We start from the raw sequence: 25,456 nt of genomic DNA on the forward strand, positions 1-25,456 counted from the left end.
TTACAAATCAAAAGAAACAAAAAAACACTTGGCTAATTCTACACTGAAACCTCAGCACAAACTTTTCAAACTCACCCGAAAACCTCTTTTCCAGCTGCCCCTCCAAACCAGGGCTGTCTCCCCACCCTGGGGCCTCAGGCTCCTTCCTTCAGGTGCAGCCCCGCCAAAAGACAAGAGACTCCTCCCTTCCTATTCTTTTTAAATAATTCCCTTATTGTCTGGGGAGTCCCTACCAACCACTGCTAAGCCTTAAGGACAAAAGGCTATTTGCATATGACTGCCCAGACACAGAGGCCTCCCTTGAGGACTTTCGTTAACCCATTTAAAAATCTTAAGTATTCCCTACTCCATATGTCTAATTTTACACACAAGAATGATGCATACATCAAAGAAAGATAAACAGAACCACAGGATCATGACATGAAGATTGATGGGTTACATTAAATAACCTGTTCAAAGCACCTTTGAGTTATGTATCTTCATGTCCATGGGGGGGTGGTCACAAGTACCTTTTAGGCCGTCCTTTTGTATGGTTACAGACCACACACCATGTAAGTGGTTGCATACCATGAGGGATACTAAGGCCAGAATAACGAGGTGGTACCTCACTTTACAAAAATACACATTTACTATCCAACACCGCCCAGGGAAGGAGAATGCCAAAGGGGAGGCATTTGTCACGCATAGGGGAGGGTCAAGAGTCCAGCCCCAATTACCGGGAGCTGGAGTTGGGGGGGGGGGGGGGGGAGAGTGGGGTGGAGAGTGGGGTGGAGTGGCTGCCCACTGACCCTGAGGGGGAAGAGCCCCTCCCCGAGCCCTGGGGGGCAGCACCTGACCCCAGCAACCCACCTAACCAAAAGCAAGGGGGCAGGGCTGGGGATATACAAGACCTGCCTGAGAGGCCAGTCAGAGCCAAGCAGCCAGAGGAGCCTGAAGCCTCCCACACACACCCAAACGAGGAGTTGGGCCCGAGAGCAGCTGAGGACTGGCCGGGGCTGCCGGGGCCCCTAGCTGGACGACGGACTGCCTACCTGGACAGGGGTTCCAGAGCACCAAGGCCCAGAGGACCTGCACTGGACACAGGTACCACGCGAGAGGTAAAAGCCCAGGGGTAGCCGACCACCGCTTGGCTGAGCCAGAACTGGGTCAGCATGTTGCAGTCCAGATCCACGCTGACCCAGCAGGAGACTGCTCTGCTGCTGCTAGAGCCCTGGGCTGGGACGCAGTGGAGTGGGTGGGCCTTGTCACGTTACTGGAATTTGAGGGAAGCAGCCGGGTCATGGCTGCACCCATAGGTGGGGGTGCTGGCCCCAACAATGATATAGAAGGGGGCCATGTGGGGTATTGAATGGGAGCTTGTTGTTTGCTGATCCTGTGTACGCTATTTATGTGGTTGTATAATGTCTGTGTGTGTAGATAGGAATCTAATCTGTGTGGAAGCTGAATATTTCTCTGAATGGGGTTAAGCGTTGCTATGGACAGGCTGATTAGCAAGGCCCTGTGGGACAATGGCATTTGATGGGCCAAAGCCACACCTAAAGCATGAGGGCGGAGACCTAAGAGCTGCCAGCAGAGAGAGGCTGAGGACCAGGTGACCAGCTGAGACCAGAAGAGGCCAGGAAGGAGGTATAAAGAGGCCATGCGGTCGATGCCATTTTGTTCTCAGCTCAGCACTTCATCCCAGAGGCAGCAGTGCAGGGATTGAAGAGCCCGGAAGACCTGTGAACCCATCCTGATGATAGGATGTGCAACAAGAACTTTTAAACCAGCAGCTGTAACATCTCTGCTAGAGCCTGCATCGAGGACTGGGAGATTCAGTGCATGTAACATACTATTCTTTAACAACCTGACTCTCAGGCTTTTCTTTCTTGTGATAATAAACCTTTAGTTTTAGATTCTAAAGGATTGGCCCAGCGTGATTTCTGGGTAAGATCCAGAGGGTAAATTGACCAGGGATCTGGGGCTGGTTTCTTGGAACCGGACGGAACTTGTTCGGGGTAGGTGGGATTGGGTGCTAGGACCCCCCACCTGTTTATGAGGCCCGGGGCCATCTGGGGCACGGATATTGCTGGGGTGTCGGAGGGGTTTTGCTCGTGAGGCTTCAGGCAGGCTGCTGAAGCGCTCTGTGGGACTGGTTTGTGGCCTGTTTGGAGAGGTCACCAGTCTGGGGGCTGTAAGGAGCCCCGGATTCGAGCAATTCGCCCTGAGCAGATGCCCTCAGCTGTGCCCAGACACGGCCCGGTCTGTCACAGGCCTGCATCCCCCCTGCCACCCCACTCTTGGGTGGGCCTGCATCCCCCCCTGCCACCCCACTCTTGGGTGGGCCTGCATCCCCCCCTGCCACCCCACTCTTGGGTGGCAGTCTCCCCCCCCCATTCCTGGAGAGCAGCCTGAACCTGCCGGACACCCGCCTGAGCAAGGGGACCCAACTGGGTTGGTTGCAACGGGACTTGAGCACTATTTGTGAACTGTTTATTTGCCTGCCGCCCCGAAACAGGGCTTGGGCTCTGAACTGTTTATTTGCCTGCTGCCCCACCTTAAATCAGGGTGGGGCCTGAGGACTGTGCGCCACTGACAGCTATCTGGGACTGGGGACTGCCCCAGAGCTGAAAGCCACAGCTAATTCCACAAAGAGACTAAGCAGGGTGTAGTGGGGCGGAGTGGCTGCCCACTGATCCCGAGGGGGAGAAGCCCCTTCCCAGGCCCTACTGGGCTACACTCATGTCTGCATTGTAATCTAAGTTGAGTCTTCTAGTAACTATTAATCTTGTCTGAAACTCTGCACAATTGTGCGGTGTGAGTGTGTGTAAGTGTGGCAGCCATCACAAATACCCAGGTGGTCAAGAAGAAGTGAGAATCTTGAAGATAACCAGGAAACAGCCACTGCGTCTGAGACTGAATTGAATTAGCAGCATTGACAGAACCCTGGACAGGCAGAGACCCCCAAGAGTGAGAGACAAGGATGGGAAGCCTGACATTCACCATCAAAGGATAACTCTGGAAAACACAGATCAACACTTCCTAAGGATGAATGATTGCAGCATGACACTGCAAAACCCAGACTCCAATGAAAATTGACATGTATAAAGCGGGGACCTCTGGCCATTAGGACTCTGGGTTCAGTCCTGAGGAACCTCGAATCCCAATCGACAAGAACTCCGCCAGTAAGACTGACGGACTGGTAACTATACAGCATCTGCAGGGTGTCTGTGTGTGAAGGCATATGCTCTTTTCATTTTGTATTTTCAATAAACGCAGCATATTGCCTTTTCCCCTAGAAAAGATCCCATGTGCTTCTTATAAACATAAGACCAGGAGCCTGCACGTGGCCGTGAAGGTTAACCGATAAACCCAATATCATTGGTTAACTGTATACACGGTTACAATTTCACATCCCTAGTCCCCATTTCTCTATTGTTTGTATGATCTGTCTCATTTTTTAATTTTTTTTCCTGTCTGCTGTACAATTGATTTTGCTAGGTGTAAAATCAGTTAAAGTGGTGAGCAGTGTTCCTGGTAAGCTGTGTGCTTGTGCGGCTGCTCAAGAGAGATTCAAATGTCACCCAGCTGATTAAAAGAGCACCCACGGCTAGATTTTCAGTTTCTACTGGTAGTGCATATTTGCACATGCCTCGGTGACCATAAAAAAAAACCCCTATTCTGCACAAGATTAGAAAAGATCTCCACATGGTTGGAAAAAATTAGTGGAAACACTGACAGTGGGATATAATTGGTTAGGGAATTACCTTACGTTAGGACTGGCTAGTGAAATTTTAGTAAAATAACTAGTTAAGGTATAGCTAAACAGAACTCAAGTTTCACTATATAAACTGGGGTCCAAGAAAAGACCAACAGGAAAGAGGGAACAGAAGAAGGAAAGACCTGGAAGAAGAAAAAACTCACCTTCAAGATACAGCCTAAGATCAGAGCTGCCAAGAACACTGCACGATCTGATGGGCAGCAGCCAGAATCTAGATGAGATTGCCTTGTCAACAGGGAAAGCTTGCCTGCCTGATCAGGATTGGTGAGCATAGCATTATACACTTAGCATGTGTATTCTGCTTGTTTGGTAATGGTTAATAAAGAGAGAGTAAAGACATTACTATGTAAAAGCGACAAGGAGTCCTGTAAAAGAATAAACGGACACAAATCAGATATTAGGAATGGCAATATACAAAAACCTGTAGGAGAACACTTCAATCTCCCTGGACACACAGTAGCAGATTTAAAGGTAGCAAAAAAACTTCAAGACCAGACTTCAAAGAGAAACTGCTGAGCTACAGTTCATCTGCAAATTTGACACCATCAGTTTAGGATTAAACAAAGACTGTGACTGACTAACCCATTACAAAAGCAGTTTCTCCTCTCTTGGTGTTCACACCTCCAAATCAGCTGCTAGAAGTGGGCCTCACCTTCCCTGACTGAAGTAACCTCGTTATCTCTAGCCTTATTCTGGCCTGCATATGTATACCTGCCTCTGGAATTTCCACTACATGCATCTGACGAAGTGGGTCTTTGCCCACGAAAGCTTATGCTCCAATACATCTGTTAGTCTATAAGGTACCACAGGACTCCTCGTCGCTTTTGCAGATCCAGACTAACACGGCTACCACTCTGAGACTTGATTACTATGTAAGGTTCTTTCACCGATAAAAGGTCCTGCAAATCCACAGGATGTTACCCAATTGCTAGGGCTCAAGGTATAAGGGTGGGTGCCCCTAGAGCAGGGGTTGACAACTTTCCGAAGTGATGTGCCAACATTTAACCCTCCTGACCTGGGCCGTGCCGCTCTCTTGGGAAGAGGGAGGGGCTCTCTCCACTACACACCCCGCGGACCACATGGGTCAATGCAAGCCTTTCCGCACCCCGGACGTCCCATCATCTCTGGTATTGGCACACTCACTACTGGTCTATCCAGCTATGTAGACACTCTTCTCAAACCCTTCGTAACCAATACCCCCAGCTATCTCCGAGACACTACTGACTTCCTAAGGAAACTACAAAACATTGATAACCTCCCCAATAATACCATCCTTGCCACCATGGATGTAGAAGCTCTATATACCAACATCCCACATGAAGACGGATTACAAGCAATTAGAAACACTATCCCAGAGGACACTACTGCCAACCTGGTAGCAGACCTATGTAACTTCGTTCTCACCCACAATTATTTCCAGTTTGAGAACAACTTATACCTCCAGATCAGCGGCACAGCCATGGGTACACGCATGGCCCCACAGTATGCTAACATCTTTATGGCTGACCTAGAACAACGTTTCCTCAACTCCCGTCCCCTTTCACCCCTCCTCTACCTACGGTACATCGATGACATCTTTATGATCTGGACGCATGGCCAAGAAACACTGGAGATATTCCACAGAGATTTCAACAACCTACACCCCACCATCAACCTCAGCCTGGACCATTCTACACGAGAGATCCACTTCCTGGACACCACCGTACAAATCAACAATGGAAAATTAGACACCACTCTCTACAGAAAACCCACTGACTCATACAGTTACCTACACGCATCCAGCTCCCATCCAGAACACACCACACGATCCATCGTCTATAGCCAAGCCCTTCGATACAACCGCATCTGCTCTAATCCCACTGACAGAGACCAGAAGCTTCGGGATCTCTACCAAGCATTTATAAATCTCAACTACCCACCCAGAGAAATAAAAAAGCAAATTGAAAGAGCCAGACGAATACCTAGAAACCATCTACTTCAAGACAGACCCAAGAAAACCAACAATAGAACACCACTTGTCATCACCTACAACCCCCAACTTAAACCTGTCCAACACATTATCAATAAACTACAGCCTATATTGGAACAGGATACCATACTCAAAGAGGCTCTGGGAGACAGACCCATAGTCTCCTATAGACAACCACCTAACCTCAGGATGATTCTTACCAACAACCACAGGACATACCACACTAATACCAACCCTGGTACCTTCCCTTGCAACAAACCCCGTTGCCAGCTTTGTCCACATATTCATTCTGCTGATACCATTATTGGACCTAACCAAGTGAGTTATAAGATCAAGAATACATATTCCTGCGCCTCCAGAAATATAATCTATGCTATCATGTGCCGAAAGTGTCCGTCTGCTATGTACATTGGACAAACATCTCAGACACTTCGCCAAAGGATTAATGCCCACAAAACAGATATCAGACAAGATCACAAAGAGAAAACAGTTTCTTGCCATTTTAACCAGAAAGGACACTCTCCCAATGACTTCACCACCTGCATTCTGCTACAAAGACCTTTTACATCTGCACTTGAAAGGGAATCCTCTGAACTGTCATTCATGTTAAAATTCGACACTTTCCAACAAGGACTTAAACATTTGAACTATCTCACCCATTACCAAGACAGTTTCCCCAATTATCACCTCTAATACCATTAACTCACAAACATCCCACTCTCCCCCTCTCCCCACCTCTAATATCATCAATTCACAGACACTTACCTTCCTCCCCCCCCCCCCGCATCCCCCTCCTGTTCTGCAATGTGATTTGTCCTTTTCATATGTGTTCATTTTTTTAATTGTATCCTTTGGTATATATGGTTGTGACTACTTTCTTCCACGATTTGATCTGAGGAAGTGGGTCTGGCCCACGAAAGCTCATCATCTAATAAGCCATCTTGTTAGTCTTTAAAGTGCTACATTGTCCTGCATTTTGCGTTAATTATACTTGAGACATTTTGCTAGTGCTGCAGCTGGGGAGAATGGTTTAATTTAAATTATTATACAGATTAAGCATTTTAACTTTCTCATGTTAGTTTATCAAACTAAACTTCAATTTAAATACAGTCAAATATTATGTCCAACACAAAAGGTGTCAATGTTGTCTTGATTTATGGTGGGGTGGGGAACCTTTTTTGGGTTGGGTGTCACTGACCAACAGAAAAATTAGTTGGGGACCACACAAGTGTGAAGCAAAAAAAACTCCCCCCAAAACACCCAACCCTCACCGATGTGGCCCCCAACTGAGACACCTCACTGTTCCAGCACTCCAGCCCCCATGGGGTGAGGTGAAGGGACAGGGAAGTCTGAGGTTCAAGGCTTCCAATAGGCCAGATTTACTTTTCAAGGGGTTCCAGAGTTAGTAGATTTTGTGGACCCCCTTAGGTTCAATGTGCGGGACAGGGCTGCCAGCCAGTGGAATAGGGATGCAGGATCTGGGTGGGAGGGTGGGGTGCAGGGTCTGGAAGGGAGTTTAGCGGCAGGAGAGGCTGTGGGGTGGGGGTATGAGAGGGAGTTTGGAGGGGGTTGGGGGAGTAATGCAGAAAAGGTGAGAGGTTGAGAATGCAGCCAAATAGCTAGTTGGGGAGGGAGGCAAAGTGGGGAATAAAGGAAAGTGCAGCTTCTGCAAATTGTATCCCCCCCCCCATCTTCCCTCTGCTCCAGCCTCGCTCCCCTCAGCTCTATGATTCCCCCCAGCCTGATCCCCTGCATTGCCCCATGCCCCTCAGTGCAACCCCTGCCCCCTCCCATCCTGCCCCTGAATACTTGTTCACACCCACCCCACCGCGCACACACACACACACACACACACACACACACACACACACACACACACACACACCCACCCCCCCCCGTGCTCCCAGTGCACTCACCAGCAAGGCAGCAGCACTGGAGGGAGGAGAGGCCCGGGGGGAAGAGAGAGACAACACAGTCTCTTTCCTGCCTGGCTCAGCCCTTTGCCTACAGGCTGCAGCTACAGGGCTGGGGCAGGCAGAGCACCGGGGCTGCCCAGGGCTGGCTCCAACCCGACCAGGCACAGTGGGATGCTGGGGAAGGGGCTCCCCACCCCCGCGCACAGACCGCGGGGAACAGTGCGGTGCAGCACGAGCCCCAGCGCACCACGTGTGCCGACCATCCAGCCCCCACTCTGCAGAGCAGGGCCGGCCCCGCCTGCTCCCGAAGCAGCCCCAGGGACACATGCGCACCTCTCCTGCCCTTCCCCCAGCAGGAAGCCGGAGCTGGTGCTCCAGCCTGCAGCTGAGGCTCAAGCCACAGCACTGATTCACCGCTGGGGGGCCGGGGGGGGGGGGGGGGGCTGAGCTCCCACCCCGCATGCCAGTAAAAATCGGCTCTCATGCCGCCTGTGGCACACGTGCCAGGGGTTGCCAACCCCTGCCCTAGAGCATGTGAGTGAAAGAGAATTTTGCGCAGGTCACAGTAATAGCAAGGCTGATGGAAGAATTCTTGGCAACCTAGTTGCATCTACTTCTGTGCAATGTAGCTACTGTGACAGACCCAGACCAGCAGACTGCTGCACTCTAATCCTATTGGGGTCCAGGGGGTGGGCAAGCAGGTGTAAGCTCACCCACATCTAAAGGGCCCGCCTCCAACCTATGGGGAGGATCCACAGAGCCCTAGACGCCAACTAATTCTGGAGGACAAATCAAAGAAAAAACACAGGAATGGGTGTGGTGGTCAAAGGGCTAAAATGAGGGAACCAGATGGGGACACCGAGAAGACCGACCTGGACATCACCGACTGCCCCTCGAAGTCATCGAGAGAGTCAGTAGAACTCTGCCCGGACGTGTGAGCGGATGCAGGAGTGGAAATAGGCCCCACAGTAACAGGCCCCTCCTTCAGCCAACCTCTGCTCCCTGTTCTTGTAAATTGCCATCTTGGGCATAGCCAGGAGAAGGTCCCGTGACTTTGTGGGGCCACGGATGGGGTGTACAAAAATTAACAGGTATGGGGAGACGTGCAGCCAGAACCTCAACAAGAGGTTTTGGAAGAGCCGAAAGAGGGGCTGCAACCTGGCGCACTCGAGATAAATATGCACCAGGGTTTCCCTCATGCCACAGAAAGGGCAAGTGTCGGGAACAGGGGGAACGCTGTCATACCCAGTTTCCACCTTAAGGCTCTGAAGCGGCGACAGGCATGTTCAGCGGTGAGCCCCATCCTAAGCCTGACCCTTTGTTTTAAAAGTTCATGGTCATTCATTTTTCCCCTGGGAATTTCAACTGCCACCTGTGTTAGGGGTCCGCTGAGTTGTCATCTCAGCTCCACCATGTACTAGTCTTCGGGGATGCTGTACCCAAGACGGACTCTTTCAAAACTTTCTAAAAGGCCTCTACATTATCTCCTACTGGGTACATGGGGAATTTCCTGGGCTGTTGGAACAGGGATTGGAGCAGGGTTGTTGGGTGGGGTACCTGGAGTGTCTGGCCTTTTAACGTTCTCCAGCGCAACTTTGGCATCCGCTTCAGCACACCTCGCTTGTGCTTCCACTTCGGCACACCTCGTCTCAGGCTTCTATTTGCTTCATTTGTACCAAGAAATCCATCTCTTCCTTAGTTAGAGATATGCCTGCCTTAAAGGTATTCTCCTACAAAGATGACAGTGGTGAGCGAGGAGAAGGGTTGCCATCCATTGCTCCTGCCCCCACAAGGTTACTTTCCCCTGGCCTCACAGGGACATGCTCCTGTTCCTCCTCAGGGTGCAAGTTTTCCCCAGAGGTGGACATCTTGCCCTGATCTGAGGCTGATTTCACCTCGGGGTGTCGCTTAGGAAGGGTTAGTTGTTCTAGGGCATTGTTTCTTAAACTTTTTAAGACCGAGGAGCACCAAACATAATTAACACCAAGGATTTTTTTTTTGTTGAGCCTCCCCCAAAGAAAAGGCCGGGGAAAAGTTATTGGGGGGGGGGAAGGGTCGGGGGGGGGGTCACCTGCCCCTTTAAGGGTGGCCATTTTGAACTGTTGTTCTCCGCAGCACACCTCCAACTACCTCTCGGCAGAACAGAGTTTAAGAAACACTGCTCCAGGGCTACTCTGCCCAACCACAAAAGCATGTACTGGGCTGTTTCCCTGCCCTATTCTAGCCTAGCTATCCAGTTGCCTCGAAAGCTAGGAAAAGAAAAACACACACACACTGTTTGGTTTGGACTCTCTGGCTGTGCAGATTTAACCTTCTGTATGCCTTTCCCCAAGGCAGCACTGTTGAAAGGGGGAGAAAACCCTCCAAAACTTCCAAACAGCAAAACAGAAGAAAAAAAATGTGTCCTTTTAAAATCCTGAGGTCTGTGTTCCTGGTTCAAAATGATCCCACCTTTGCCACCATGTCAGGGTTGTTCCCCACTCTGGAACTCCCAGTGCAGAAGGTGGGGGCCCACAAGGGAGCTTCAAAACCTTACCTCTACAGGCACTGGTTACAAACACTTCCCCTCACAATCCTAATACACAGATTTTGGGGAATTTGCTGCCACCATCAAGTGCTTTTTGATCCCTAAAAACCAGGGGTGAACACTTGAAATCAAACTTGCCCCAAAAGAGCCTGGGGGGGGGGGGGGGAAGAGGAGGAGAGAAAAACAAGCTGCAGTTTCTAGTAGCTGACCCCTCAGTCAGAGGCCTGCAGATACACACAGACAGACCCTCCAAGACACAAGAATCAAATCATCACCTTAAAAAGAAGTGACTTTTATTACAAAACAAAAGATAAACTTGCAAAAGGCATACTTAGTTACTAGAGGTTACAGAGCAACTAAGGAAAACAAATTGAATAAAACAGAGAACACCTCTGGCACAATGCTTAGCTGGTAAAGGGGGAGGGGAGGCACAGAATCACACAGAGTAGTTCAAACCAAAGCACAAAATAAAGAAAAATGACCCTGAATGCAACTGGACTCACATTTCCCTGGTACTCACTTATAATGTTCTCTTTGTTCAGTCCACTCCCATGCCCTGAATTCCATAGCAGGGGGCGCATGGTAAGTCCTGCCTGGGTTTAAATCATTGTCTCTCTCAACTCCTGCTTTAACTCTCCCACACAAAGCAAGCAGGCAAGGAACCTATATCCAATTCAAATGTCAACCCTCTATCTGGACTGGATCTCCCGGCCCCCCAGCCAACACCTTTGCTAGGTACCTGAGTTAACCCCTTAGTCACCGGGTGCTGGTCAGCACTCCTCCTGCTCATGACACCTGGAATCGCACATTTCCTAAAAAGTTATAATGAATGCAAAGGTAACTGCTGAGTAGTAGGCCTGCAGGTCCATCATTATGATAAAAATATCATAATTCAGTGAATTTTTGTCTGTCCAAGACTTCTCTTTGTACTTATAAGAGGAGGAGGAACAGAAAGACTGAACTGTTGGCCAATTATCAACTTGATGTTGCTGTCCCAATAAGAAAAGGCTCAATCTCAAAACATCCTTATAGAAGTACAATAAAGAATATTCTGAGCCAGGGGTTGGCAACCTATGGCTCACTATATTGCCAAATATGACTTTTGTGCAGTGGTTCCGCAGCTCAAGCTCAGCTTTCCCCCCCCCACCCCCAACAATGGGGAGCCCATGCTAGCACTCCAGCCTCACATTTCCGCCCCCCCCCCCCCCAAGTCTGGAGTGCCAGCATGGCTTCCTTGGGGGGAGGAGAGCCCTGAGCCAATTCGCAGGAAAGAAACAAAGCCACTCCCCATCCCCCAACTGGGGGGAACAGCAGGATACGGACACGCTGCCTGGAGACTTTCCCCGCTGCTCCCATTGGCCCCCACCCACCTCACTCATACCCCCCAAGCCAAGACCCTGCATCCCCAGCTTGCTCCTACACCCTCCCCCCAGCCAGACACTCCACCCCCAGCCTACTCCTGCACCCTTGCACCCTCCCTCCTTGTCAGACTCTGCACCCTCCCCCGCTCCTGTCTCTTCCCCGCAGGCCAGAGACCCTATTCCCAGCCTGCTCCTGCACCCTACCTCCCACCCAGACCTCGCACCCTCACCCCCTCCTACACCCCACCTCCCACCTAGCTCCTGCACCCCATCCTTATCCCACTCACTGGCAGCCCTGTCCTGTACACTGAACCCCTTACTTTGGCCTGGGGGGACTCTCAAAATCCACTAACCCTGGAACCCCAGAAGAGTTTTTTTTTTTTTTTTTTTGCTTCTCACTTGTGCGATCCCCACCCCTGCCATAAATAAAGACAATGTTGAAACCTTTTGTGTTGGACATAAATTAATATTTTACTTTCTTTAAAATGAAGTTTGGTAAACTAACATGAGAAAGTTAAAGTGCATAATCTGTTTAATAATTTTGATTAATAATTCCTTTCTTATGGGTTAAATTGAACTGTTCTCCCTAGCTACAGCACAAGCAAAATGGCTCGGGCATCACATATATAGTAGCCCAATGTCTGTGACTCTGTAACACTGGCTGTTCCCTCTGGGCGGCGCTGTTGCCTCCCGCCGTGGCGCTCGGCTGACTTCTGCACGGGAGTGCTGCATGGGGAGCGCGGGGCCCAAACGGCCACTTGTGCCACTTGCTCCTGAGTGGCGCAAAAGTCAGCCAAGCACCACAGCGGGAGGCAACAGCGCCGCCCAGAGGGAACAGCCAGGGGGCGGGGCCTGGACAAGCGTGCGTCTCTGATGTCAGGAAAGGGCGCCAGACTCAAAAGGAGGAAAGCGGAGCAGACACAGAGGACGCGGAGAAGACTGAGGGTATGTCTACACTACCCTCCTAATTCGAACTAGGAGGGTAATGTAGGCATACCGCACTTGCAAATGAAGCCCGGGATTTGAATTTCCCGGGCTTCATTTGCATAAGCTGGGCGCCGCCATTTTTAAATCCCGGCTCGTTCGAACCCCGTGCCGCGCGGCTACACGCGGCACGGACTAGGTAGTTCGGATTAGGCTTCCTGGAATGAGGAGTAACGGTAGCTCGGACTAGGAAGCCTAATCCGAACTACCTAGTCCGTGCTGCGTGTAGCCGCGTGGCACGGGGTTCGAACGAGCCGGGATTTAAAAATGGTGGCGCCCGGCTTATGCAAATGAAGCCCGGGAAATTCAAATCCCGGGCTTCATTTGCAAGTGCGGTATGCCTACATTACCCTCCTAGTTCAAATTAGGAGGGTAGTGTAGACATACCCAGAGAGAACAGAGGAGGCAGAGGACAGCGAGAGAGAGAGAGAGAGAGAGAGAGAGAGAGGCAGGAGGAGGAGGAGAAGAGAAAAACAGAGTGAGAGGCGGGAGGGGGAGAAGAGAAAGAGAAGGGGAGAAAGGCAGGAGGCGGACGAGAGCTGGGGGGGGGGGCGCGAGGCAGTAGGAAAAGAAAATAGAGAGAGGCCGTTTGCTCCGCTTGCTCCCGGCCCGGCTGAACAGTGCAGAAGTCAGCCGAGTGCCACGGCAGGAGGTGAAGGGGGGCGGGGCCTGGACAAGCGTGCATCCCCAACGGAGACAGAGGAGAGCAGAGAGAGAGAGAGAGGCAGGAGGGGGAGAAGAGAAAGAGAGAGACGGAGAGAGAGGCAGAAGGTGGAGGAGAGCTGAGGGGGGGGGGAGGCAGTAGGAGGAGGAGAGAGAGAGAGAAAGACACGGAGCAAGAGACGGGAGGCTCAGGAGAGAAGATGGACGTGGAGGAGAGACCTGAAAATCCCATCTTATGATGGGCTAATTGACTAGTAATTATATAATTAACAGTGAGTTTCCATTCTTAATACAATGTCATGTTTCTCGTTCTCTAGTTGTCCTGAATGTCAATAGAGATTTTTTTTTTTAATTTTATGTAATGTGGGTAAGTTTCTTATAGAAAAAGGTGTTTTCAACACCTTCACACTGGAAAACTGGTATATGAGGTTCAACAAGGACAAATGCAGAGTCCTGCACTTGGGATGGAAGAATCCCAAGCAGTGTTACAGGCTGGGGACTGACTGGCTAAGTAGCAGTTCAGCAGAAAAGCACCTGGGGATTACAGTGGATGAGAAGCTGGATATGAGTCAACAGTGTGCCCTTGTAGCCAAGAAGGCTAATGGCATATTAGGTTGCATTAGGAGGAGCATTGCCAGCAGATCTAGAAGTGATTATTCCCCTTTATTCGGCATTGATGACACCACATCTGGAGTACTGCATCCAGTTCTAGGCCCCCCACTACAGAAAGGATGTGGACGCACTAGAGAGGGTCCAGCGGAGGGCAACCAAAATTATTAGGGGGCTGGAGCACATGACCTAGGAGGAGAGGCTGAGGGATTTGGGTTTATTTAGTCTGCAGAAGAGAAGAGAGAGGGGGGATTTGAGAGCAGCTTTCAACTTCCTGAAGGGAGGTTCCAGAGAGGATGGAGAGAGGCTGTTCTCAGTAGTGACAGGTGGCAGAACAAGGAACAATGGTCTCAAGTTACAGTGGGGGAGTTCTAGGTTGGGTATTAGGAAAAACTATTTCTCTAGGGCTATGTCTACACTGCAGAAGTTTTTCGGAAGAGGAAATGCAAATGAAGTGCTCATTCGCAAATCTCGCGCTTATTTGCATATTCTCTTCCGATCCTTTTCGCAGAAGAGGTTTTCGCGATAAAAAACCCTGTGTAGACAGGGCCATTTGTTGGAGAAACCCCGTTTTGCGCCAGAGCCTGTAAACCTCATTTTTTGAGGAATGCACACGGGTGCCAGCTTTGAAATGTAGACAAGTCTCCAGCAGGGGCTCTTGTGCATTTCAAAGTGGAAGAGCCCTCATGGAGCCTGGGGTCAGCGGGGGACTCAGAGTCCCCCGCTGACCCCAGACTCCATGCTGTGCTGCCACTTTGAAATGCCATGCAGAGCCATGGTCAGTGGGGCACTCTTAACACTCTATACCATAGGTTCCCAAACTGGGGGGCATGAAGAAATTCCAGAAGGGGCACGAGGCAAACCCCCCCCAAGAAAGAACCCAGTCTATCTGGTTAAAAAAAAAATACCATGTGAAATGTCTGGTATTTTCTGTTTTCCCTGGCTCCAGCATCTGCCGGAACATGCACATCTCAGGCAGGCTGGCTGGCTGGCTTCAGGGGGGGGGGGGGGGGGGAGGATGGACCGTCCTGTGCAGATTTCAAAATGGCCACCTTAAAAGGGCAATACCGGCTCTGCTCTTAAAGGGCAACTTTGGGGCGGGGCGGAGGAGAAGAGGGTCAACAACTTTTCCCCTGGATCACTGGCATTTTTTTTTTTACACTGGTCCCAGGAATTAAAGGGGCAGTGACTTTTTTTCCCCCCTCAAGTTTTGCTGCTATTTTAATTTTTTGGGGGGTCTGAGGGTTTCTCAAAAATCAAAAAGGGGGCATGATGCCAAAAAGTTTGGGAACCACTGCTCTATATGTTCCCTGTAGGACTGTGCTTCCGGTAGCAGTTTCTTACAGGAGCAGTTCCTTACTACTGGTAGCAGATCCCTACAAGGGAGCAGCTTTCTACATACCACGGGCCTGGGGCTGGAGCAGACTCACTAGGCTGGTCTCTATGCCAGTGTTTCTCAATGAGTGGTAGGAGTACCCTTAGGGATATTTGAGAGAAGTCGGGGGGGGGGGGGGGGGGGGTACATCAACAACTGAAATTTGGAGAAAACTGAATTATTTTAACTTTTACAGCGCTTTATTACTTTTGTAGTTTTTACACACAAATTTAATCACCCACCCAGCTACGATTAAGTTGTTTAAACAAATATGTTGTAATGGTAGAAAAAAAGTTTGTGTGTCTGAAAACTGTAGGTACTGAGGGTACTTAGAATGTATTTTTATTTATTTATTTATTTCGAAAAAAGGGTACTTTATTTTAAAAAAAAAAAAGGTTGAGAAACACTGCTCTATAAAACGCTTATTTCGAAAATAAAAGTCTGTACTGGCAGCAGCAGCGCCGGCCTGGCTGTGAGTAGGCCTCCTTCCCCACCCAGATGGGGGGCTTTAGTTCCCTCCTCACGCAATCTGGAGTCCGTCCGCAGGCAAAGTAAAGCGATCTCGACCCCCTTACCCGACGCCCTCTGGCCGCACGCCTAGAGCCCGCGCCCTTCACGAGCTGGCCTTGGCGTTGCTGCAGCCTCGGCCTGGAAAACGGAGCCACCAGTCCCCGAACCATCTGCCCCTCCCCTGCGACTAGGACAACGCCAGCTCCAACCCCGTGGGGCAGGGGACCCTTCACCCTCCCTGCCAGGTCCAACCCGCGGCCCCTTCATCCTCCCCCCATGGTGAGGCCAGCCCCAGCCCCACAAGGCCGGGGCCCCCTTCCCGGCATCTTCCGGATCAGGGCCATGTCCTCCGCCATCCCTCCCCGAGGGCCGATGGAGGCCCGCGCCGCAGCACTCTCGTGCGCCCGCGCCCCAGACCCACCTGCCTATGTTCTGCCTGCCGCCACCCCCCGCCACTGCCGGGAGGCTGGGGCTTCCGCCTGGGGGTTTGCGGTTGTTCCCGGCGCCCAGGGCCTGCTGCTGCTTGAGGGACATGGCGAAGGGGCCAGGTGCGCGCGCTCGCTGCTCTTAATCCACCGCTGCCTCGGCCGGTTGCTCCCAAACAGTGTGAGCCGGCCCGGGAAGGGAGGGGGAGCGAGCGGGGCGCGGAGGGATCCGGAGGGGGGAGGGGAGGCGCGCTACGTACCTGCCCGCACAGCCCTGCCCGCCACCTGACAGCACCCCGCGGGGGGCCCGCGCCCAGCCCCGCGGCCCGGGGGGGCCGCCTGCGGGCGCTCGGGGACTCGGCATCGCTCCAGTCCGCGACCAGGAGCCTCTCCACAGCTGGACTCTTTACGGGAAGTCGGAAGGGTCTGAGCAGGGGAGCGGTGGACGAGGAGTGAGTGCCGGTTGGTGGGCCGGCGACAGCCCCAGGGCCACCATCTTGCCCCCGCGCTTCGTGGGGAGGTGGTGACATCAGGCTGGGAGACGCTCCGTGTTCCTCCTCCCCCACGCGGCTCGGGACCTATCGGGGCCGCCCAAGCGCTCCAATGCCGCTGGAATGGAGCTGGCCCTGGACGCAGCAGAGCTTCCCGCCGCGGGCTGGTTACCGCTGCACTCTCGGTCCGGCCTACCCCACCGTCCTTTTTCAGGTGGGCGCTGGACCCCCAACGCCCTTCCTGCACCAGGCACAGATCCTGCTTCAAGGCAACTGCGTGCTCAGTGGAGCCCCCTAGGAGCCTGGAACCACAAAAGCGACTTCTGCTGAGTTATCTCCTGCCACTTCACTGCTTTCTTGCCACCGATCTCCTTGGCGGTCTTCTCCCTCTCACGTTAATTTCACTTTCGAGAGTGTAGCTGTGTAGGACCCAGACCTACAGCAGGGCTATGTCTTCACTGCAGTGTTCTAGGGCAAGAAGTCTGTAGCGCTAGTAATTTGGCACAAAGGCTTCTTACACAAGACCACATCCATACATCAAAGCACCTCGCTTTTGCGAGACTCTTTTGCACAGGAGAGTGTCCACACTATTGGATGCTCTCCCACATATAAAAGCCACCCATAACCACCTCTAGCTGGGCTAGAGGTCATCAGTTGCTGTTGAGTACTGTGGCCAGAGCCCTCCAGGGACTTGCACTTAAAGGGATGCCCCTCTGACAAAGCAAAACCTCAGCAGTGTCTGCTGTGTTTGCCCTTTTCGGACCACATAGCTTTCCACCAGTCTGCCCTGTGCTATGGAGCCAGAGCTGCCCTGGGCATGCCATGGACCCCCAGGGGGACACTGCACTCCCTGCTTCGAGCAGGGACCCTCTTCCTCATGGAGGTGGATCCCGAGATCTTCCTCCTTAACCTCTGTCTGGCTGCGGGTGCTCCACTATGGGTGCCCCAGCCCACCATACCCAGATGAATTTGGAGTCTGGACACCAGCTTGGAGTGGTGGGACCAGTTGGTCATGGAGCAGTGGGACAACCAGCAATGAGTACAGAACTTCCGCATGCAGAAGGCCACCTTCCAGGAGCTCTGTACGTGGCTGGCACCTGCCCTCCAACAACATGACACTCACCTGTGGCCCACCATCCCACTTCAAAAGAGGGTTGCCATCGTGTTCTGGAAGCTGGCCACCCCTAACAGCTACCACTTGGTGGCACACCAGTTTGGGATGGGGAGGTCCACCATCAGGGCCATCCTCATGCAGGTAAGGACATCACAGGATGCAGCCCCTGCATGGGGGGAACAGGGGTGTTGCATAAGCAGGACCCTCAGGAACGGGGGGGGGGAGAAAAGCCTTGGCCTTGCAGGCTGGTGCCTTCTCACCGGCACACTGGCCTGGTCCGGGGGGGAGGGGTAGGCACAAGCTAATGGGGGCTCCTGCAGGGTGGGTGGGGGGGGGGGGGCACATCCCACTGGGAGCACACAGCTCTTCTCAATCTGTTGTATGGGTTCCTGTCTCTCCTTCTGCAGGTGGTCTGGGCCATCAACTCCCTGCTGCTGCGCAGAGTCATCCGGCTCTAGGACCTCGACACCACAATGGGTGGCTTTGCAGTGCTGGGATTCCCCAACTGCATGGGAGCAATTGATGGCACGCACATCCCCATCTGGGCCCTGGACCATTGCATGGGCCACTTTGTGAACCACAAAGGCTACTTCTCCATAGTCCCGCAGGCCCTGGTGGGCCACTTCACTAACATTTATGTGGGGTGGTCGGGTAGGGCTCATGACACTCGAGTATTCTACAACTCCAGCCTGTGTGCCCAGCTGGAGGCAGGCACTTCCCCCCCCCCCCCCCAGGAGTTCCCTGTGGGTAACCAGACCATGCCAGTGTGCATAGTGAGGGACATAGCATACCCCCTCATGCCCTGGCTAATGCGTCCCTACACTGGCCACCTGGATCACACAAAGGACATTTTCAATGCCCGCCTGAAGAGAGCCCACCTCCAGGTAGAGTGCACCTTCAGGTGCTTGAAAAGACGGTTCCATTGCCTCCTCACCTGCCTGGATGGTGGGGAGCAGAATATCCCCGAGGTGACAGCAGGGGCCTGCTATGTGCTCCACAACTTGGTGGAGCGCAAGGGGGAGGCCTTACTCCCAGCATGGGTGGCAGAGGCTGCCCGCAAGGGCTGGGGCTTTGAGCAGCCCCACACAGATGCAACCCGCCAGGCCCATGAAGCCAGGGTGTGTATCCAGGAGGCCCTGAGGGAGAGGTTCTCACAGGAACCACTGTGAAGCTCCCCAGGGCCTCTACTCTTCCGTCTTTCTCCCTTCCCCCTACCCTGACCTCCCAGCAAACACACTTGTTTTCATTCAAAATTAGTCTTTATTTAACAAAAATGAGGGTGGTTGGGGGAGGAGGGCTGTGTGAAATGGGAGGGGCAGGGGAGAGATCATCACTAGGAGGGAGGACGAGGACTGGGAGGAGTACTGGGGCAGATAGCTGAGCCCTCTCGTATGCGGGTACTGTGACATAGTGGGCATGTAGTACACTCTGGGCAGGTCGGGCATTCACTGGTTGCTGTGTTTGGGCTGTGGGTGATCCTTACTAGCCTGTGTCTGTAAGCGCTGCCTAGCAGGGGGTTGGCTGAGGAGCCTGAAGTCATGTAGACAGTGACCCAACTGGTCCTACCTGTTGAGGGCAGGGACTGAACAAAGGAAGTGAGTGTTCGGGAGAAGGGTCATGGTTCTCCCCCCCGCCAAAACTGAAGGGAACAGACTAAGCAGAGGGTTGGAAATTTAGGGGCCTAGGCACCCCATTCCAAGGGGTCTGAGGCATCCTAGCCCTGACTCCTGTAACCACATCATGTCTATGCTGTTCTGTATCCTGGAGAAATAATAAACCCTCTATTCTACTGGCTGGCAGTCTCTGTTCTTGCTGCTATGGAGGTGCAGGATCAGAGGAACCCCGACACCACCACATGTCATTGGGGTTGGGTGGCCCCAATGTGCTGGGCAGGGGGGGCAGCTGGAGCAGGTCCAGGGTTGGTGATGAGGCAGGAGGAAGAGGAGCCATAGGAGGGGCCATAGGCATGACTGGGGAGGAGGCATGGCCATGGGGAAGAGAGGGAGCAGAGGCATGGCTGGGTGGGCCATGGGGATACAAGGGGGGGCAGGAGGGTGGGAGCAGCAGTAGCAGGCGCCTGTTCCCCTGGGCATGACAGGATGTCCAGGAGGGGTGTGTCAGCGTGCCATCAGGTCACTCCATGCCTGCTGCCACCACTCCAGGTGGCACAACATGGATGTCATGCATCACCCCGATGTACTGGCACATCAGCTCCTCCCCAGGCCTGGTTCATCTGCGGCTTGTCCAGACTCTGGGTGGTGTGGCTGGGCCCTCTGTCCTGGTTGCTCTGGCTGTGGAGAAGACACAAGAAAGAGGGGTGGTCAGTCCACCCTGCACACACATTCCCTGAGGCTGTGCCCTCCTTTGTGAGTGGCAGGTACAAGGCCATGTGTCACATGCACAGCACTCCATGTCACAGGGGCCCCTGCCAGAGCGTGCGCACCCCCCCCCCCCATGGGAGGCACAGGAGCAGTGAGTAGCTTGCCTCTCCCTGGGGTCTGTGCACACACCTGCAGCTGGCTGGGCTATTAGGTGGGAGCAGCTGCTGCCTCTCATGTGCATGTATGACCAGGTGCTGTGTGCTGCACTCCAGGGCATATGGGGTGGGTTGTGGCTGTGCTCCCCCTTCCCCCCAGGGGCCAGACTCATGTGGCCAGGCATGAGGCTGGCAGCAGGCTCCTAGGCATGTAGAGGGGATGGCTGCTGTGGCTGCGTGCCACACCCTCCTGCTGAACATGGTTGCACATGGCCAGACTGCAGCAGCATGTGCTGGCCTAGCTGCTGGTGTGACAGTGCACCCACCTCCCCCGCCCTGTGCGCCAACGTACCTGAGGTTCCTTTGGAGGCCTGGGAGATGTCCAGGCTGGCAGGGACTTGCTCCTGGGACAGGGTGATGGTGCCACTGTCTTGCTCATGGTTGTCATCCTTGTCCTCCTCTGTCGACGGCTGGACCTGCCCCACCATCTCCTCTGGCTCCGGGACAAGCTCCGGGCACTTGAGGATGGGCTGCTCCAGCCCGGAGTCCACCACAATGGCGAGTTCTCCACCCCAAAGGATGTGGTTGAGCTCCAGGTAGTACGGGCAGGTTTCAGGTCCTGCCCCCGAGTGCCCCCTCCGCTCCCTGGACTTCATGTATCCCTGACGGTGCTCACTCACCTTTGCCCGGACTTGCTCCATGGTCCAGGCAGGGTGACCTTGGATGGCTGTATCCCTGGCGGAGCGAGAATAGATTACTGCATTGTGGTGCTTTGCCCGGGGTCCTGCAGAGAGTCCCCCTCACTCCACAATTCAAGGAGGGTTTTTATTTCTGGCCTGCTCCAGGTGGGGGCATGCCTCTTGGTCCCCCTCAGGGGGTCCTGTGACCCCTGTGTCTGGTCCCTGGAAGGGCTGGGGGGGTTGTGGGGAGCTTGGTGGGAGGCCATTTGTGGCTGCAGCAGAGCAGTGTGGTGAAGGCACCTGCTCTGGGGAAACTTGCAGCCACAAGGCTTGTGCAGGGTACCTGTGGCTTTAAAGGGTGCCAGCAGACAGGAACAATAGAGTTCTGATTGAGTTGGCTGGAGTGGCCCAGTGGCCTGTAGCCAGACAGACCCCCCCCCGGTCACATCCATCTTATTTGCCCCTCTGAGGTGCCTGTATACAGGGCAGAGAAGGAGCAATAAAATCATTAATCTATGCTGGCTCATCTGATCCTGAGAAGCTGAAAACAGATATGAGAAAAGAGCGATTAAGGAGAACTGCCCTAGCTGGCACCTATGTTGATACGATCACACAGTCGTCCCTGGGAGAGTGATCTCCCACTGAGAAAAGAATGCTCAGTACTTCCAATTTAGTTCTCTTACAAGGGAGTTGTGAACTTAATTTACACTTGTAAGAACTGGTGTCACAAAAGACAGGCCAGCACCATTTGGCATCACAGATAAGAGAAATACGTGACCCCATGGGTATAAAGATGGGTCCAGCAGCGCACTCACTTTGAGTGTCAATCTACCATCTACCTGCTTTGTAACCATTTTTAAGATCTATATTTGCTAGCAGTTAATAGAGCAATAGCCATTGTAACCACATGATTTATAAGCTTCTTTAATAAACCTGTAACTGTTTAAGCTTTAACCTGACTCCTTCAGTTGCTGTAACAGAACCAAGTACGATTTAAAAGAACTTCAGCCGGTCATAAGGGACAGGTATAGGAAGAGCTTGGGCGTTTTGGATCGTGTCACTTCCAGGTGACAGATCCGTTGGGGGCATCTCTCAGTCTTCCCTAGACTGCCCACTGCAAAGGGATCCTGTATCCTAGTAGCTGAAATCTGAGATGTAATAAGCTCTTCCTATAAACTCTGGGGCATTGGTCAGCCAGTTGGCTGCCCTCCACGACGGGACCCCGGTCCTAGTGGTAAAGGTACAGATGTTAAGCTTTTTTTCCCCCCCAGGGCACCCTTCAGCCTCCTAGGCTGCCTGCTGCAACGGGACCTTGCATCTCAGCAGTTGAAGACTTGGGACCACACACCCCCCCCCCCCCCCCCGTCGGCTGACATAACCACCATTTTTTTCCCTGCAGGCCAACTGTTGTTGAAAACCCCCTCTTGAATGTCCACACTTGCCTTCTTGTGCAGGAGCTGTAGCGCTAAAAGCAGTTATGCCTCAGAAAAGGAGGTTTACCTAGGGTGGAAAAAGGCCCTCTGTTCTGCCATGTAACTGCCCATTTAATAGTGCTAGAGTTCATTTGAGGTGTGGATGCTCCCCAGGTTTGTGCAAAAACAGTTTTTTGTGCAAGAGCCTTGTAGTATAGACATAGCCCAGGATCCCTGAGCAGCACTCGTGACCTTGCTGGCTTCATGGAGACAGAGTAAGCACTTGCTTGCAAGATTAAGGCATTAGATTGTAATTTGGGGGGGGGGGGGGGCGCACAGCCCTCCAGGTTCGTAATGCGCCATGTTCATCACATGCGGTTTTATTTTTTAAAAAGTTACTGAGTGATTCTGTAGCACCTTAGAGAAACAAAAATATGTATAGTATCAAGCTTTGGGGGGCACAATCCACTTCCTCAGATTGGAGTGGAGCAAGAGGCACAGAAACCCCAAAATTTAAAGCAGAAAAGGGGGGGGGGGGAGGAGGAGAAAAACCCTGTTAATTATTGTGTCTGTACTAATTGAGACTAAGAGTGGGCTGTAAGTGTCCGTTAACATCCAAATGACATCAAAAGCTAAGTGACTATAACAGCCCATCCAGTTCCAGTCTTTGTTCAGTCCTTGGGTGAAGGTGTCAAATTTGCATATGAAGGCCAGTTCCACAGTTTCTCTAGTTGGTTCCTGAAATTACTTTGCAAAAGAATGGCTACTTTTAAATCCATTGAGTGTCCAGGCAGGTTAAAATGTTGCCCAACAGGTTTCTGTGTGTTACCACTTCAAATATATGATTTGTGTCCATTAATCCTTTGTCACAGAGACTGTCCAGTTTGGCCAATATACATGGTGGAGGGGCATTGCTGGCACTTGATGGCATATATCAGAGGGTGTGAAGTTGTATGAACATCTGATGCAGTGAAATGTAATGTGGATAAATGTAAAGTAATGCACATTGGAAAAAATAACCCCCATCTATGAATACAATATGATAGTTGTAGCTAAATTAGCCCCCAATCAGGAAAGAGATCTTGGAGTCATCGTGGATAGTTCTCTGAAGACGTCCACGCTGTGTGCAGCGGCAGTCAAAAAAGCAAACAGGATGTTAGGAATCATTAAAAAGGGATAGAGAATAAGATGGAGAATATCTTATGGCCCTTATATAAATCCATGGTACGCCTATCTCAAAAAAAGATATACTGGCATTAGAAAAGGTTCAGAGAAGGGCAACTAAAATGATTAGGGGTTTGGAACAGGTCCCATATGAGGAGAGATTAAAGAGACTGGGACTTTTCAGCTTAGAAAAGAGGAGACTGAGGGGGGATATGATAGAGGTCTATAAAATCATGAGTGATGTGGAGAAAGTGAATAAGGAAAAGTTATTTACTTGTTCCCATAATATAAGAACTAGGGGCCACCAAATGAAACTAATGGGCAGCAGATTTAAAACAAATAAAAGGAAGTTCTTCTTCACACAGCGCATAGTCAATCTGTGGAACTCCTTGCCAGAGGAGGTTGTGGCGGCTAGGACTATAACAGGGTTTAAAAGAGAACTAGATAAATTCATGGAGGTTAGGTCCATAAATGTCTATTAGCCAGTATGGAAGGGTGTCCCTAGCCTCTGTCTGTCAGAGGGTGGAGATGGATGGCAGGAGAGAGATTGCTTGATCATTACCTGTTCGGTTCCCTCCCTCTGGGGCACCTGGCTGTGGCCAGACAGCCCGCCTCCATCACATCCATCTTATTTGCCTCTCTGAAGCATACAGGGCAGAGAAGGAGCAGTAAAATCAGCAGTGTCTATGCTGGCTCATCTGATCCTGAGAAGCTGAAACAGATATGAGAAGAGAGCGATTAAGGCAATAAGCTGGCCTTGAGGCTGCGAGAACTGCCACCAGCTGGCACCTATGTTGAGTCCAACACACACAGTCCCTGGAAGAGGAATTTCCCACTGAGAAAAGAATCCCCAGTAATTCCAATTTAGTTCTCTCTCTTACAAGTGAGAATTAAGTTCACAACTCCCTTGTAAGAACTGGTCTCACAGCAGACAGACCAGCATCAATTGGCATTACAGATAAGAAAGAGAAATACGTGACCCCATGAGTATATAAGATGGGCCCAGCACACACTCACTTTGAGTGTCATTCTACCCTCTACCTGCTGGTCGGGTTTGGTGTTTGACCTCCTGAGGTTCTATGGGGACGCCCACCTCGTATTTTCGTCTTTCCTAGGAATTGAGGGACCGGCCCTGGCCTGACATGCTGGAGTCGAGAGGCACAGAAGGGGGTAAAAATTGTACCTGGATGTGGTCCTCTGTCTTAAGTGTACACATAGAAAGAGTAAGCTGTTACTTGGTACCATTATTTCTATTTTTCTATCTTCTTTGTAATCATTTTTTAAGATCTATATTTTGCTAGTAGTTAAGAAATAGAATAATAGCCATTGCAACCATATGATTTATAAGCTTCCTCAATAAACCTGTAACTGTTTAAGCTTTAACCTGACTCTCAGTTGCTGTAACAGAACCAAGCACAATTTAAAAGAACTTCAGCCGGTCATAAAGGGACAGATATAGGGAGAGCTTGGGCGTTTGGATTTGTGTCACACCCAGGTGGCACAATCCACTGGGGCACCTTTCAGCCTTTCCCCAAGGCTGCCCTCTGCGAAGGAACCCCTGTGTTCTAGCAGCTAAAATCTAAGGTGTAATAAGCTCTTCCTATATAACGGGGCATCTGTTGGCCTGCTGGCCACCCTCTGCGATGGAACCCAGGTCCTAGCAGTAAAGGCACGGACGTTAAACCTTTTCTCGGAAACACACACACACTGCCCTGACCGTCGGCTGACACTGGCATTGGCCACTGTCGGCAGACAGGATACTGGGCTAGATGGACCTTTGGTCTGACCCAGTATGGCCATTCTTATGTGATTAGGTCATGTGATGGTGTCACTTATATACATGTGGGGACAGAGTTAGCAACAGAGTTTATTGCAGCGGTAGGTTAACCCCAAATTTCACTGGCGACCACCCCAGGGTTACACTCACATGGATTTATTAAGTGAGGAATTAACAGTGCACTATAGGGTTAAACTGAAGGGGATTGAGCAAGCTCTCACCCACACAAACATACATATTCAT

At 51.7% G+C, this 25,456-nt stretch overlaps 2 protein-coding genes and 1 long non-coding RNA gene across 16 annotated transcripts in view; 1 reads left to right on the forward strand and 2 right to left on the reverse strand.

Moving 5' to 3' along the window:
• LOC102445074 (ataxin-2-like) overlaps positions 1-16,494 on the reverse strand; it is a 257,980-nt gene extending 241,486 nt beyond the window's left edge. For 6 of the 14 annotated variants that reach the window (XM_075914776.2, XM_075914772.2, XM_075914767.2 and 3 more), the window contains exon 1: positions 16,096-16,306. In XM_075914776.2, coding sequence (XP_075770891.2) covers positions 16,096-16,208 — 113 coding nt within the window. In that variant the 5' untranslated portion in view covers positions 16,209-16,306. Of the gene's footprint in view, positions 1-16,095; positions 16,309-16,359 lie in introns of those variants that run through there. The other 8 variants (XM_075914779.2, XM_075914778.2, XM_075914777.2 and 5 more) reach the window with 3 other exon arrangements.
• Positions 16,495-16,863: 369 nt separating this feature from the next.
• LOC149520853 (uncharacterized) lies at positions 16,864-19,498 on the forward strand. The gene is made up of 2 exons (XR_016348230.1): positions 16,864-17,845; positions 18,112-19,498. It is a non-coding gene; the product is annotated as an uncharacterized LOC149520853 (long non-coding RNA).
• An 82-nt stretch (positions 19,499-19,580) lies between these two features.
• LOC149520854 (uncharacterized) lies at positions 19,581-22,198 on the reverse strand. The gene is made up of 2 exons (XM_089775069.1): positions 20,533-22,198; positions 19,581-19,995 (listed from the first exon to the last, which is right to left on the reverse strand). The coding sequence occupies exons 1-2, from the start codon at positions 20,879-20,881 to the stop codon at positions 19,934-19,936; spliced, it is 411 nt and encodes a 136-aa protein (XP_089631195.1). The 5' UTR covers positions 20,882-22,198; the 3' UTR covers positions 19,581-19,933.
• Between the last annotated feature and the right edge of the window lie 3,258 nt (positions 22,199-25,456).

Source organism: Pelodiscus sinensis, chromosome W, assembly GCF_052426305.1.
Source record: "Pelodiscus sinensis isolate ZL-2025 chromosome W, ASM5242630v1, whole genome shotgun sequence".
Lineage (NCBI taxonomy): Eukaryota > Metazoa > Chordata > Testudines > Trionychidae > Pelodiscus > Pelodiscus sinensis.